Here is a 15476-nt window from a genome sequence, read left to right as displayed (position 1 = left end):
GACGGGAGGGGAAAAACAAATTACTCTATGTCACGTTGCAATCCCTCTAAACAATGGCATTTAAGGTATGTTCCGCAGATCCTCATCCGACGAGTTCACATCAGGGGAGACACAGAAAAATAGCGTCGCCTGGTAACATATCTGATCCGATGCTAGTTTATTCTATGTTCTTTTTAAACATGCCGTGTGCTACGCAAAATACGGCAGGTGCGTAGAAAATCGAGCAGTTTTAATACAGCGGATTAACTGATTCGCATGAGGACTGATAACTTGAAACACAGTTAGGAAGGGAGACGTCAAAACGCATCCTCTTTCCGCCCATCAGCTTCAATTTGAGGAGCGGCTTGAATCAATAAGGCCATCGCTCCCAAGGATGCCATGAATCTTTCATTCCCCTATAGCGGTGGGAGCGTGTGGATTGTGTCCTCCATACCAGTTTAATGCATTTGCTCTGTAAGCTGCTCATTCCCAGTCACTGCACTGTCAGCCCCTGACATCTTTATTCATGAGCACACATGCTCACTGTAAATTCCTCCGAGGAGTATTAAGAGTTGTGTCTCGGAGCCGCGATGCACACCGGGGAGGATTGTGAAGAGACAGAGAGCGACGATTATGTTGGAAGGTTTTTTTTTTTTTTTTCAGCGGCTCTCATCCACCGCGCTTTAGACATTACACGGGCACATGACGTTTCGACGGAACGCAGCACATGCGTGTCAAGACGGGGGGAAAGGATTGGAAAAACCAAATGAAGTTAAGATCCCGCTTGTCAAAAGGCAAGCTGTTCGTGCTCTCACAAACAGGCCCTGGAGTGTTTTGTGTAATTGTCTTGCAGGTTTCTGTAACGATCTATTTTAAAAGTGCAGCAGCTGGCTCTTGGCTTCTCTTGATTAGCAAATAAACAAAACCGAAAAAAATAAAAAAAGTCTCGGCTGACGGCTGCTGATGGTAGATTAAACATGTATCCATGGCCTAGAAACTAATCAAACTCACAATTAAAAATTAAAGCCCTGGCTCCTTATGATTAAATAAAACATCATGTCTCTTTTTTCAAGCTCAGCCTCCTCATATGCTGCTGTTTGTAGTCTTTGAGTAAAGACTTGGAGCAGCAACGATATCACACGCAACAGTTTCCGCCACTTGTGCATAAATTAAAATCAAATTCCTGTTCTTGTTGCGCGGCTCTTTGAGAGGAGCACTTATGGATTGACTCTGTGCAGCTATGTCATGCTGACCATGAAAAGCTCATATATGAGCATGGCAGGAGGTGGTCAGTCCGGGGATTTATGCCACTGAGCGGTAACATCGTATTAATTCTCTCTGACTCTGGATTGCTGTCTCTGCAGTGCACTATTCATACCAGAACTAGGATTGGCTAAAAATGAATGACAAACACCAGTCTAGCATTAAAAAAAGGGGAGCGTTTTTATGCAAAGCTGGCAAAGCTTGAGCCTATCACATGCACAGCAACTGTACAGATTAGCAGATTGATCCGCCACCTACTAAAGCGGCCGTACACCTTTGCTGCAAACATGACTTTATATATCATGTTTCTTTAAATACACAGTGAGTGTATTTTATTTGAAAAGTGTACAGCGAGAGTCAGAAACATACTAAACTTAACAAGACAACAGATACAACTATATCCTGTCATATTTTGACATATCAGCTACAGCCACAGTTCACACTTTTCTATTTCTGTGCTTAATCCAAAACCGAGAGGTGCACACCAGACCTTTTGTTGAATGTCACCCAGGCACATGATGCTATGAATCAAGGCAGGTGCCAAAAGGATTCTGCTGCTGTGTCCCAGTACCTTGTCACACTGGGCTTTTGACTGTTAGGTCTGCGGCGCTGCCTATTAAAGGAGCAGTATGTAAGGATTGGCTACGTTGAATTTCGCACCTCACTAAAACAGGTGCAGTATATCACAGGAGTAGCTGCTAACTGCTGCTAACTGTAATCTCCTCATGTTTGGGTTTGCACTGCTTGCCTGCACAGGAGCTATGGGCCGGTAGGAGTAAGAGGTTGTCAGGCTCATGGCTAGCTGGTTAGCATGCTAATATCTGTAGATATCTGTCCAACACAATACATAAACATTGCTGATGTAATGTCAAAACTGTTATTTGTTATTATATTATCATAACTGTTATTTCATATTCTGTTGATGATTTTGGTTAATGTATATAATAGTATTATGTATTATCATATGTTTAATATTGCATCTTTAAACCTCATCTGTAATGCATACAGCCAAACATTAATAACACAAATTTCATACCATTTTCACACCACATCCCAGCATGCCATTTTCTAATGCCGATGAAGCAGCATGTTTTGTTTTATTAGATTATATTCGCGTTTTGGATGATACTAACTAGCCTCCTGATGCACAAGGAGAATGAAGTCAAAATGATCTGTACCTGTACATGAATACCTCTGGCACAAACTTGCACAAAGGAGTTATTTCAGAGCTGCCTGACTGTTTTCCTCAATCAGAGGGTAAATCTGACGCACATTTTGCACCTCACTCTTGCTGGTTAAGTATGAGGAGATAGTGAGCAGCTGCAGTAGGTGCTTTCCTCAAGGTGCACCTAAAAAAATTCAAAAGAAAAACCCTCTGGGCATACGGGCACGCTGTGACAGCCACACTTTTGTGCCAAGACACCCACTCACCATCCTTCCGGTAGTAGGTGATCTCCACCTTGCGCTCCTCTGACCCAAGCACCGCCTGGGACACCTGGCTGATGGCCTCCTTGTCTGTGAGGTCACCGTGGAGGAAGTCGCAGGTGCACGGCTTCTGCATGATGTCCGGTCTGGAGAAGCCAGTCATCTCGCAGAAGCCGTCGTTGCAGTAGATGATGGCACAGTTCTCCACCCTGGCATTGGCTATCACAAATTTACGGTCTGTGTGAAAAGAGAAAAGCATACATTTTGTGTATGTATGTATGTATGTTTGTATGTATGTATGTATGATGTGGGACCTCATGGGGTCAGCTCACGAATAAAAAACAATCAGTGATCAAGTTCAGCACAGACACACAAGCAGCCTCCTCATTTTGTAGATTCTAAGTGTTCTCAGGTGAGAATTGAATAATTGAATCAATGCCTATAACAGGATATAGGCTGCACATTGAATTCAGCTCCTGCACTACTGGTTATTTTGTTCACAAAACCTCATATTTATTATTTTTTTTAAACTCAACAATTAATCAAATTAACTCAATGAATTAAGTATTTTGCTCTCCTTCTTACGAAAGAAAGTCATCCTACAAGATCAAAACGAACACTTCATCACAGCACTTCATGTGGATTTGTCCAAAAACATTGTGTTCTCTCTCTGTCTCTCTCTATCTCCCTCTCTGCGAGCAACATAAAAGAAAAGATACTCACTCTGACCCTCGAATTTCCGAATAATCAATCCAAGGAACGTGTTTTGTGGCGCAACGTGACCTCTTCGCACAGGCATGTTTACACGCAGAAAATATCCCCGCGATCCCCCCCCCCTTCAGCGGGAAGCGCCTTTTACAAGTAAATCCCGAAGTTACAGATGTTGGCTCGACGTGCTGCTGCTGCTGCTGCTGCTTCCTCCGCCACAGACCATAGCCACGGACGAGCGCTCCTCTCTCTTCCCCCACTTTAAATGACCTTCCCCACTTCGCACCGAAAAGCAGCACTTTTCTAGCCCGTCTGTGTGCCCGAGCGTGTGAACTCCTCCTCGCCGAAACGCGCGGAATCGGGGAGGATCGCTGGAGTTACATGCAGTTCGCAAAGCATTTCGCGTCGAGGGGATGGGTGCGATCCTGACGTCCTCCGTGGTGCTGCGTTTGGGGCGCGTGCAAGCGGACGGTCGGTGGTTGATGTGCCAAAGGGAGTGACGTTGCTCCCAGGGGGCTTAGTTCCCTCCACCTCGGGTAAGGATAAGTCCCCGCAGCATTGTGCACCGACACTGAGCATTATCGTGGATATACATGCGCTCGTTTTGGAATTTCACGCCGGGGTTGCAACATGCTGCGAAATAAAACAAAACCGAACCCCCCAACACACATCACAGCCGCCTGTACTTCCACTGACGAGTGATAAGAAAGTACAGCGATTTACAACACATTAAAGTGCTGCTTGTCTCCATGTCACGTCCACGCGCGTTTTTAATAACCTGCGATGTACCAGCAGCCTACCAGTAATCCCACTCCATGTTTTCATGGAAAAGTATGCTGTCATTTTAATTGTACACCACATTACTGCTTTGATATCGATAGAGTGATGTAGTTTGTGGTCCCAAATCCCAGAAATCAGCTCGCAATTATGCACATCTTGTTCGGTTTTCGGTTAAATGCCTGAAATAAAGTCTGTGGTTACCAAAGATGATTTCACATTTTGTTCTAAATGAAATACAGTCACTTATAGTTGATTGCTATACTATTTAACTGTAAAGTATGCTGTAATTTTTTATTTCAGTTCCGCTTTTCCATATTACTGCTTTGAGATCTATAGAGTTGTTGTCCTTAAACCTGGAGATCAGTTAGTTCTTAATGGGTTTAAGGTTAAATGTCTGAAATAAGTCTGTGGTTACCGCAGGCTTAAGAAATTTACACATTTCCTTGTATTTACACATCCTTGAATGTGCCATGATTTAATTATGAAGCATTTATATGTCTTAAGAAACAGATTTCTTTCAGCAATATTCCAAAATCCGATTAAAAAATCCAATAGTGATTTTGTCTCGGGAACCAGGGCAATGCTAACATCCGGGTTAGCCTACAAGAGTAAATCATCGCTACGCCACTCTGTTTGTGTCAAGTGCACTAATACATGTATTATTTCTTCAGCCTCTCTGTCAGCTCGACTATGAGTGAATGAGTGACAAAATTGCTCATAATTGGTATGTCTCATTACCAAAATCACACAGTGGTAAATAAAACACGGACAGTTTTACTATTTGGACAATCGAGTGGTGTAGTGATGGCGTATTTTTGTATACTAACCCGTAAGTTAGCATCGCCCTGGTTCCCGAGACAAAAAGTCTAGGGTAGTTTTAATTGGATTTTGGAATATCGACTGTGGCAAAAATAAGTTTATGACACTTACAAGTTTTCTTAAAAAAGATCATCTCCACAGATGAACACCACTTTTGTGATTTTTGAAGCGTAAATCAAATCTCAAGAAGTAGAAAGCTAATGTAAGACTATAAACAGGCTACACTGGGCTTGTATGGCATAAATGTCACCGCCACTGAGTGTCTTACTGCACAATTACTACACATTCTTTCTATAAACTAATCAGTCTCCAAGTTGTAAAGTCAAAGATTGAATAGCTGGTAACTTAATCGGGCCTGTAAAGTAGATGTGTTTGGTGTGTTGATGTTTAGTGTCTGTGACAACTTCTGTAGTCTCGTAGCCGTTTGTTAGCAACCACCGTTTTTAAGACACGTAAGCGCTTTATAATTAAATTCTAGGAAATTTAATGATGTATTTTATGTTGTTGAGCAAAATGTGTAAATATCTTTAGTCGGTGGTAACCACAGGCCTTATTTCTGGAATATGATCAAAAACCCGTCCAAAAAACTTTGAGAAGAGGGAAAAGGATGTACAAAAATGCTAACTGATTTCTGGGTTTTATGACCACAGACTACATCCCTCTATTCAAGTTATCAGGTATCTTGATTTTAATTTTACTTTCTTGGTTTCAAGTCCTTGAAAAAAATCATTTTTACCAAAATATATGAATACAATACATATTAATATATGAATACATCTTTTGTAAAGGCATTACCAGCAATGGCCATACTTTATTTTGATACTGAAGAAAAGATTTAGCAGTTCATACATAAGTTGTATAATATTACACCCAGTTTCTAAAGACAAACGTCCATCAACAAACCGTAAACCTATGAATTTAACATTTACTTGTGTAAAAAATATCTGTTACCAAAAGCAGCAATTTGATTCCAGTGGTGGCTTTGGGCTCATTTCTGAGTTTTTATGAAAAGCATTTCTGAGAGGAAGCTACACCAGTTCTACACAGATTCAGAAGAAAACACTAGAAAACACTTTTTCTACTTACTTCACCAAAAACAGTTATTTTCTCAGGACAGTGTGGGCGTTCACAGACTGCACTTGATTGACATCTGCCATACTCTCCTGTTAGTTTTGTTACACCTGTCAGGGCGGCGCACAAATTATAAAATCTCACCTTAGCGATTCTTAATACATGTACGTTGATGACCTCATATTGTTGATGACCCAGCTTTAACCCAAGCATCAGTCTGTTCTCACCTGATGCACCAGATGGGTTGTTCCACATAATGGTTTGTCACACAAAACCATCTGGAAGGAAGCCGCTAGAAAGCTGGCACTTTCAGAACTCACTTGGCAGTTGACTGGTAGAACCATTTGTCTATCACGGGCTGACTAACATCGGGAGAGTGCTACCACCAGGTGAGCCAGGTGGTGCCAAAATCAATCAAGAGGAGAACAAAAAAAACATCTTTTCCATTGAGAAAAGCCTACAGCGACATTCTTTGCTGATCTTTCAAAGAAATAAACTCTCCACTCCTGAAATACCCGATGCTTTAGCAGCTATGCTAACCTCTAATGCCCGTAGCTGCCGTCTCTAGCCACCGTAAGAGTATACTTTGAAGCTTGGCAAGATCTAGCTGCCTCGCAAGGCAAGCTCCATGCAGCCACAATAAATGAAAACGCTTGTTTAGGTGTGCCGGGCCTCTAAGAGCCAGCTCAGGCAGTGACTGCCAGGAGCTCCTTAAGGTTGCTGTCCGTGGTGCTGGAGAGGATGATGGATTCAGGTGATGATTAAAGTCGTGATTAGATTTGTATTTGGCACACGTGGGCTGTAATCTTTCAGAGCAAATCCTCTTTCTCTAGATCTGCGTAGAGATGAAAACAGGTGTTGACAATCAGATGAAACTCATTTGTGTTCAGTTCATTTTGCATTTATTCCACTGTGTGTGTTTGATGTGCTCACTGACACTACATGTCAGTGGGGAGGGCGCTGGCTTGTTGTCAATGTAGCTGTGCAATCCCTGTAAAGGATATGAATATGAAATCCAATACTCACCAGTGTTAGAATTCACTGTCCTTTTTTTGTACTGGATTGGTCAACCAACTCATTAGATAAATAGATAAACAGCATCTTTTATTGGCTTGGCTTGTTTGCCCAGAGTAAGCGCTTGTTTATGTCAGTCTCCAGTTGTAGTGCTAAATGGGAACATCGATTCAGTTTGCTAAGCTTGTGTGCAGAAATCAACTGCCTTCCGTTTATATGGGGGATTGATGAGAGTTGTAGGGACTTGAACCATTAAGGTCTGGTGATCAACAATCATCCAATAGCTTTTGAAAGACGCCGACTAGGCTGTTTATTCTTGACGACATATTGAAAGCATAACTAGCAACACTTTAAAGTGACATGCAATCATTTTGATTCAGTACTAGAGATATCAATAAACAGTTGTTCAGCAGCACAAGACACAGTGTAGCCAATTTGCGGCTGTTATTTCTAGACTCGTCCTATATACAGACTGATATAAATTCTGTCCTAGCCAATTGTCCAATATCACAAATCACAAATATTAGCTTTACAATATGTACGGTATATGTTCCAGACTATATTCCAATTGACCCTTGCAAAATAACACATATTTATGCTAACCCAAAATAAATGAAAGATAATATTTAACATATTTAAGCATTTCCTGAGAACAGCTTTGACAACATTCCACCTTAAGTGGTTTCATCACCTTTAGTATACTAGCTGTACTAGTTTTGCTTCTTGAGTACATTTCTTTCTCACTTTGGCACATTTATTTGGGAAATGAGCTGCCTACTGTATGTTGGGAAGCTTTCCATCTTTTTGGGGATCCCACAAGTTGCTGCACGTTTCCACACTACTTTCAAGAAAAGTCAGCACGTGGACAGTTTGACTGAGGCGCTGTCCATGGTCCTGCAGTTCCAGCGCCACTCTCCTCTTCCCCATCCTCTGGGAGCCGGTGAAAAAGTGGGCATATTTTTCACTGACGTGCAGTAGCCAGCTTGCAGCCACGCAAACTTTCTCTCGAAATGAGTAATTTCTCTGTTATTCAATGGATTTTCATGAATGGGTACATGTACATTACAGGTCAGCTAATCTGTGAAGACTATGGCAAACAGCCAGGTGGTTAAAAAATAGAAATGTACGCGTAACGCAAAAACACACTCACAGTCTTCAAACATCTGTCCCAGTATTTCAGCTTGAGCTCATCGTCCATCTGGCCAATTGAGACTGAAAGAACACATTGAATTAATGCACAAATACAAATGTGATCACATCCAGTCTATTTAATTTTAATCTAACTGGCAGACCATATAATCAAATATTATGAAAAAGGCGCCATTGTTCTTGTACCTTGGGTGCTGTGATTACTTTGTTGTTTTATACATTTTCTTCAATTTTTTTGGCTTACATTTAGAAAGATTTGGCAAGCACGTTTGTCAGTCTCTGTTCTCCTGTTTTGCACGGCTCTTGGAAAAAAGTTAACTTTAAAAGTAAGCTTGGGTAGCAAGAACCATAGGAAATCATCTTTCCGTGTTATCCTCCTGTACCCGTGAACATGGAGCTCCCCAGGCCACAGTGCTTGGTTGGCTGTATTTTATTAAATCAGTGTTGCATTAAGCCGATCTGCAGCTCCTGTGCATTACTCACAACGCGGCTACAGTCGAACCTTTCAGAGGTCGGACATTACTCAAAAACAATTAAGTTAGAAAGTCATGACTTGTGTTCTTTCTGTTTGTTTAGCTTAGCATTTAAGGACAACCAGCTGATTGATTCTCTGTATTAGGACTCAGAGTAAGACCAATTACTTGAGCTATAATGACCAGTGTGAGAAATATCATTGTTGAATGCACCTCACTTCTAGAAGTATACGTGATTAATACTGGCAGATATGCTGACTGGTAAAAGCAAAGGGTAGCAATGGGTGGGTGAGGGGTGATACACTTAACAAGGGCCGCACACATGGCAGGCAATATCCAATGGAGGGCTGTGTGCCCTTGGGTGAAGACATACTGTAGTGCTCTTTCATCTCACAATGCATCTGCACCGCACACGTGAATTACACTTGAAATGAAAATATTTTGCTCTTCCTACCCTGTTTTTCCCATCTTTGGTAGCTTCTGTAGTGGAGAAAAAAACAGCAATGGTTTACTCAGAGAGAACATTTAATCTATGAATATACAGCTTAAGTGAGCTTTTAAAGAATGTACTATATATGCTGAATTTCAAGTGGTTTGTGAGTGTTAGAAGTACTAAATACTGTATGGTAAGATTTTAAATACACTATATCTGAACTGTATAGGACAATCCAATTCACAGAAAAGCGGATAGAAGTTGGGATCAGCAATGAACGGACAGCACTCCACTCAACTATGTGGATTGAAATTAAGTGAGTGTAACCTCAAAGGCGTCCCACGCCAGTCTTGTTATGCTGATGTTAAGAGAGCATTTACTTTGATGGCACGGTCGCTGATCTTTTATCTTAAAATCTAACAAGTTGCACAAAAATGCATTAAATCTCCCATCAGTTACAGGTAGTGGAAGATGATGACAGTTATATTAGTTTGATCTTTGAGATATTCCTAAAGTGAGGATGATTCTTAAGTGAAGAAGGAGCACCCAGATACAAAACTTAATGCAAGAAAACATCTATCTATTCAGAAAAAGGTGAGCCTGCTACAGTAGATTGTATCACAGCTGACCTCGACTATGTAGGAAACATTATTTATGCATCAACATTGTGTCATATTACATTTACATTACATAACAGTATTGAGAAATAAGCCATGTTTGAATATAAATCGCAGGATATCTTTTTTTTTTTTTTTATCCTTAAATGTACAGCTTCAAAGGATTGCTTCGGCTCTCTGGATACTGTATTGCTGTTTCAAAGATCACGCCACCATTCATTCATTTGGTCATTCATTCATTCATTCATTCTACATAATCTCTGAGAATTTAGAGCAATTTGAAAAACAGCTGCAGCCACGGCAGCATCCACTGTCCAGCACATAATCCAGGTCTCACGGCAGTATAGCGCTCTCTCCATCTCTCTCTTTTTTTTCCTCTCCCTCAGCCCTTCTACTCTCCCTTCTACTGTGGCCCATGCACATACACCCATGGAGCATAGTCGCAGGGCTTACTCATTGTCCATATAAACCATTACGGCCCTGTCTCAGAGAATAATCCACTAGTACAAAACACTAGAGTGCTATTGCTGCTTTGATGCTGTGCCCTACCCCATATGCCACTGCACACATTGTCCACCATCTGCCATCAATGGGAAAACATAGATATATAGATAAAAGGGCCACCCCTGCACTTTTGGCTTAGTATGGGACTTCATTATTTCATTCAGTATTTCATTCAGAGGTCATTTTTTTTCCCAAAGACACAGGATGAAAAAATGTGCTTTGAGAATAGGTTACAACAAATTACATGCAAACATATAAAAGGTTAAATTAAGGCATCACCTGCTATTTTCTCCCAGTTCACTGGGGCACAAAAATTGTTGAAACCACCTTATATCCCGGATGTTCACATCGATTCGCAGGGTCAGAAATACTGCAGCATCCGTCCCCTGTGTCACCACCATGAGGAAACTAGTGCTCTGTGCCATGTCAGTGCAGCTGCAGTCTCTGGGCACATGCACCATATGTTGCCACCCACAAATATGCTACAAAGTCATCTGACAGTGAAGCGCCGCGTGTCTGAGTAACTTTGCCATTTGCCTTTTGTCCAGGCTGTGACTGCTGATTCATCACAAAGCCAGGCATCTTCTGTAGGTCAGCCATCATTGTTGTTTATCAGACTGGCAATGGAAGGAGAATTAGTCCTGATACATAAAGCCTACATAAATCCTGCAGGAAAGAAAATTGTATTTACAGATTACATATACTAAGGGTTGAATCATCTAGGGGATAAGGATATAGGAAATACGAATTCCAGTTCAGGATAATTTCTTGCAGATTACTTGAACAAAAGATAATTGGGATCGGAAAAGTCATAACCATCAATCATCTTAATTCACCACTGACACTTTGAAATAATTGACAGTGCTTGTAAAACAACTTGAAGCAACATTAAAGCCTTCCTCCTAATGGCATAGGAGTTTCCCACTAGGGTCAAAAGCTGCATCCCTTTTTTCTCCATTAGAAATGGCTCCACAAGGCTACAGCTTAACATCATCATTTATCATTTATTCAGCAGCGTTGTAATGCTAGATGACATGCAAAGGACACCACCACTGGACCTTTTCACAGTAATAGTTTACCTTTATGGATAATTAAATGTCGGCAATTAAAATCTGGCGCTAGCTAAAAGAACGTCATTACAAAAGAGTTTGATTACCCTCTGATCCAACTGCAGATTAAACATTTAAGAGGAAATAAACAGCAACTGTTTTATGTCTTCCAGCTACTGGTGCTACGAGAAACAGAAACAAATCTGCAACAGTGAAACTTGAAGAGTCTAAAGCCATTAATATTTCAGAAAAGCCAACTCATTAGCTGCATTAATACATAGTAATAGTTTTTGTGTTGACAGCAATTGTCTGCTGATGGTAAGTATAAAGAGCATGTAGATGTCTCTACTACTCAGGATTTTTTGTGCCATGTGTAGATTAAATGTGGACGGAAAAATGAGACTGTGGTCAGAAAAATTACATGTCTCACAACTTCAGATCATCATTAATAGCATACCCTTAATGGACACAGTGACACCCTCCCCCGTCCATCCATTCATCCATTTTATCTTCCACTTATCTGGGTCACGATGGCAACAGGCAAAGCAATGTAGTCTGGTCGTCCCACTCTCCTTTAACATTTTCCAGCTCTCTCTGGAGGCCCTGAGGTGTTTCCAGGCCAAATATATTATACTGTATAATCCATCCACTGCATCTGACCCCAGGTCTTCTACCAGTTGGATGTCCCTGGGAAACATCCAAGAGAGGTGCCCAGGAGGAATCCTGCCAGATGCCCAAACCACCTTAATTGGCTCGTTTACAACATGAAGGTGCAGTGGCTCTACTCTGAGCTCCCTCTAGATGTCTGAGCCCCTTTCCTGATCTCTAAGGGTAAGTCAAAAGTTTTGTCTTCCAGCTCAATACTCTCTTCAGCTCAACTATCTGGTACACCACCTGCATTATTGCTGATGCTGCACCAATCCTCCCGTTGATCCAGTTTTTCCCTCACTTGTGAACAAGACCCCAAGATACTTGAATTCTTACTCTCAACCGAGAGGAAACAATCCACTGTTTTCCAGCGGAGAGCCGTAGCCTCAGACTTGGAGGTGCTGATTCTCTTCCCAACCGCTTCACCACTTCCTGTGTTCACTCGTGGTCACAGTCCGACGAATCCAGCAAAACCATTCTGAGGTCCCAAAACCAGATACCCTTCTCTCCCCAAGATGTCCCTTGAGATCCTTTCCATGAAGAGTACAAGAATATGGACACACCTCATACTTTATAGATGGACCAGAATGGCTCATAGCAATAACCCTGGTACACCATACTCCTGCACAGCCGTAAGCCTTTTCAGAGTCCATAAAACTCATTTAGACGTTGAACATGGTGTTTGTCATACTCATTCAATGACTGTGACACAAATATACAACAATCACTCCCTTGCAGTCACTCCCCAGTGTCTTGGCAGTATTCGGTCCAGGGCACCACTGTACTACTATTTAGTGCATAAACAAAAAACACATATAGTCAGAGTCTTACTCTCAGCAACTTGCACTCGCACTGAGGTGACTTTATAATTTCCTTTGGGAAAACTTCAATACAGTAGGACTGAGCCAGGTTATTGTGAACATCCTCAGACCCATCCCGTGTGGTTCCAAACCCAGAACTCAAGGTGAGCCCAACTACATGTGTTTGATACTGCGCCACCTTCCACACCAGATATGGTTTCTTCCCTACCAGACAGGTGACATTCCATGTCCCTAGAACCAGTCCACGAAGCCAGGGGTCAGCACACTTATGTCCCAACCTTAACCTTCCACCCGACTTGAAATGAATTTGAACCCAATGCCTGTCCCTGCAGGTGGTGGACCCACAGGGGCAACTTCATGTAGTATTTTTGGGCTGTGCCTAGTAAAGCCCCATGGGTCGAGGCCATCCTCCAAAAACAAATGTCATCAAGATGTGGAAAATCTACAGCTATTTATGTCCTCTTGGCAAGTTTGAGAAGGAGCTGTTCATTACCACTGTTATCAAAGTGCTGGCGGGGCTCAATGGAATGATTACCTCATTTCAGTTATCCCCTCTGTGATCAAAGGTTACCATGGAAACTGGTGTGCCCCAGTAGATGTGCCACTGCCCTTCTCCCCCTGGCAATGTAGTCTACTTGTCATACAATGGTTTTACAGTTGTATAGTTCTAATGAATGTTTTCATCATAACTAAACCCTGCGTGTGAATTAAGAGAACTGTATAATATAAAATACACTAGGCTTTGACTTACATGCAACAGGTTGAGCTGGCTCACCCAAAAATCCTATAAACATGATTGACAGAGCTTTAAATCCGTTCAGTTTATCAAAATGTCACCCTTCATGTCACTGTGTACTTGATGACAGTGGTTTGAGGGTATGTATAATGTTTAGACTGTAGGCAGAGAACAGCCTCATTGCTTCCTGCTCTTGGCAAAGAGCACATTAGGGACTCTCAATATGAGTAGTCTGACACCACAGCTCTGTTCTCTCTGGAGGCCAGCCAATAAAAAAAAGGCCTTCTCCACATCCAAATTAACCAACGCAGATGTCGTCATGCATCTCATAGACAGCCTACACGCCTTGCCTCAACCATCGTGAGATTTTCTTGTCATGTTTAAGCCAGAAGTGCTAACAAAAATGAATATAATAATTTTATTTATAAAGTTGAGGTCCATAGTTCATAAAATTCATGAGGACAGACAGCTATATCTGCATTTCCTCATGTGCAGCCACCACACAAGCAAATGTTTGTTTTTCATGCAACTGTCATGAATCACTGGAAGAAAGACTGAAAAGGGGTCACAAGCCTTTGAGTCTTGCTTATTAGATTTTTCCTCAAAGGAGAAATATAGCAATATAGCCTGTCTAAGCATTTTTTAATAAATATTCCCTTGTGCTAAACTGTACTTCCCTCTGATCTTCACAGTCATCCACTGTGTTATCTGTGATGTGGAATTAACAATTATGTGCAATTATCAGTACATTTTGATGTTCAGGGAAATATGAGGAAGCACTGAGGGGTGTATCTCAGTATTAAAGTCAAGAAAGGGCCATGTCACTCCCAGCCTTCACTATTTCTAATGCATAAATTGTACGTTATGAATGTGGATGCTACTTCGAAATTCGGCAGCCACCCATATCACCAAGTACACCCCCTAAAAGCAACAGCACTCCCCAATAGCCTCTCCCAGTAACTACTCAGGAATGCCAGAGGGATGTGAGCTTAACCCCTCGACCTGGCCTCCGAATTCCCCAGATCCAAATCCAATCAAGCATATGTGGGACCTATCAGAACAAGTCCTATCCATAGATGCCCCTTCTTGCCAAATACAGGATTCAAAGGATTCACCATCAATGCCCTGGTGCCAGACACCACAAGACACCCCAGAGGTCCTCTGTCCATGTCACCACAGGCTACAGCCAAGTCAGAACCCCCATGGGGCTTTTGTGGATGCCATCAGGCAGTGCCGTGGCTATGAGGGGGTATAGTTGGTTTGCAATTGTGTTTTCGGTAGGTTGTGTGTATCAAAGGGGGATTCGCATGAATGCCAGAACCCAGTGTTTCCCAACAGAACATTGTATTGTAACAAGATGATCAGTAGTATGTAAAGTACTTCATTAATGACTGATTTCTCCCTGTATTTTATCAATGATTATGTTTTACTTATGTATTTTACAAAAGGATTCATCTCCCACAGTTTCCAAGTTCTTGTCATTACTTGCTGTGTATGTATGTGTGTAGGGGGAGAGGAGATGTGATGGGAGGTATTGTTTTTATTGTTCTCATTGTGTGAAGCATTTTGTGTTTCTTTGCTGTCGGAAAAGTGCTATGCATAATAAATATAATAAAGTTTATTTGATTGATTGATTGATTGATGGAAGGATGGATTGACTAAACATTATAAGCTTCACAGAGTTAGAAATCACTGCTTGTGAATTGTAATACATGGCATTCCATTTTCGTGTCCACTCTGTATTGCAAGAAATTGTGTCTCAAGATGTGAACAGTAGCATCTCAGTGGCAGAAATGAAATGAAATATTTGGCCTTACAAGCGTCTATATCTGCAGATATCCTTACTGGGTCCAGGTTATTTCTGTACCATTTTCATTTGGGGGCATGGGAAATACCTGCAGCAAACAGCTACACAAATAGTTTTGCTGCAGCTGTACATTTCTTTGGGTTAACTCAAATACAAGACAATTTATTTCAAATCTGACAG

General features: G+C 41.6%; 1 protein-coding gene and 2 long non-coding RNA genes across 6 annotated transcripts in view; 1 reads left to right on the top strand and 2 right to left on the bottom strand.

The window, feature by feature from the left end:
* The window catches only part of kcnh7 (potassium voltage-gated channel subfamily H member 7), a 47684-nt gene extending 43019 nt beyond the window's left edge, over positions 1-4665 (bottom strand). For 2 of the 3 annotated variants that reach the window (XM_030429013.1, XM_030429014.1), the window contains exons 1-2: positions 3391-4665; positions 2674-2904 (exon numbers count right to left, since the gene is read on the bottom strand). In XM_030429013.1, the coding sequence (XP_030284873.1) occupies positions 2674-2904; positions 3391-3466 (307 nt within the window). In that variant the 5' untranslated portion in view covers positions 3467-4665. The remainder of the gene's footprint in view (positions 1-2673; positions 2905-3390) is intronic. The other variant, XM_030429012.1, reaches the window with a different exon arrangement.
* LOC115588402 (uncharacterized) lies at positions 3779-15120 on the top strand. The gene is made up of 3 exons (XR_003985333.1): positions 3779-3911; positions 11950-12115; positions 12222-15120. It is a non-coding gene; the product is annotated as an uncharacterized LOC115588402 (long non-coding RNA).
* On the bottom strand, positions 5957-11982 carry LOC115588400 (uncharacterized). 2 transcript variants are annotated; one of them, XR_003985330.1, is made up of 3 exons: positions 7838-11982; positions 6273-6880; positions 5957-6155 (listed from the first exon to the last, which is right to left on the bottom strand). It is a non-coding gene; the product is annotated as an uncharacterized LOC115588400 (long non-coding RNA). The 2 variants fall into 2 exon arrangements; XR_003985331.1 differs by having other exon boundaries at positions 5957-6880; positions 7838-9161; positions 10515-11982.
* Positions 15121-15476: the final 356 nt, after the last annotated feature.

Source organism: Sparus aurata, chromosome 9, assembly GCF_900880675.1.
Source record: "Sparus aurata chromosome 9, fSpaAur1.1, whole genome shotgun sequence".
NCBI lineage: Eukaryota > Metazoa > Chordata > Actinopteri > Spariformes > Sparidae > Sparus > Sparus aurata.
The sequence above is the reverse complement of the archived record's forward strand: the minus strand, read 5'-3'. Positions and strand labels throughout refer to the sequence as shown.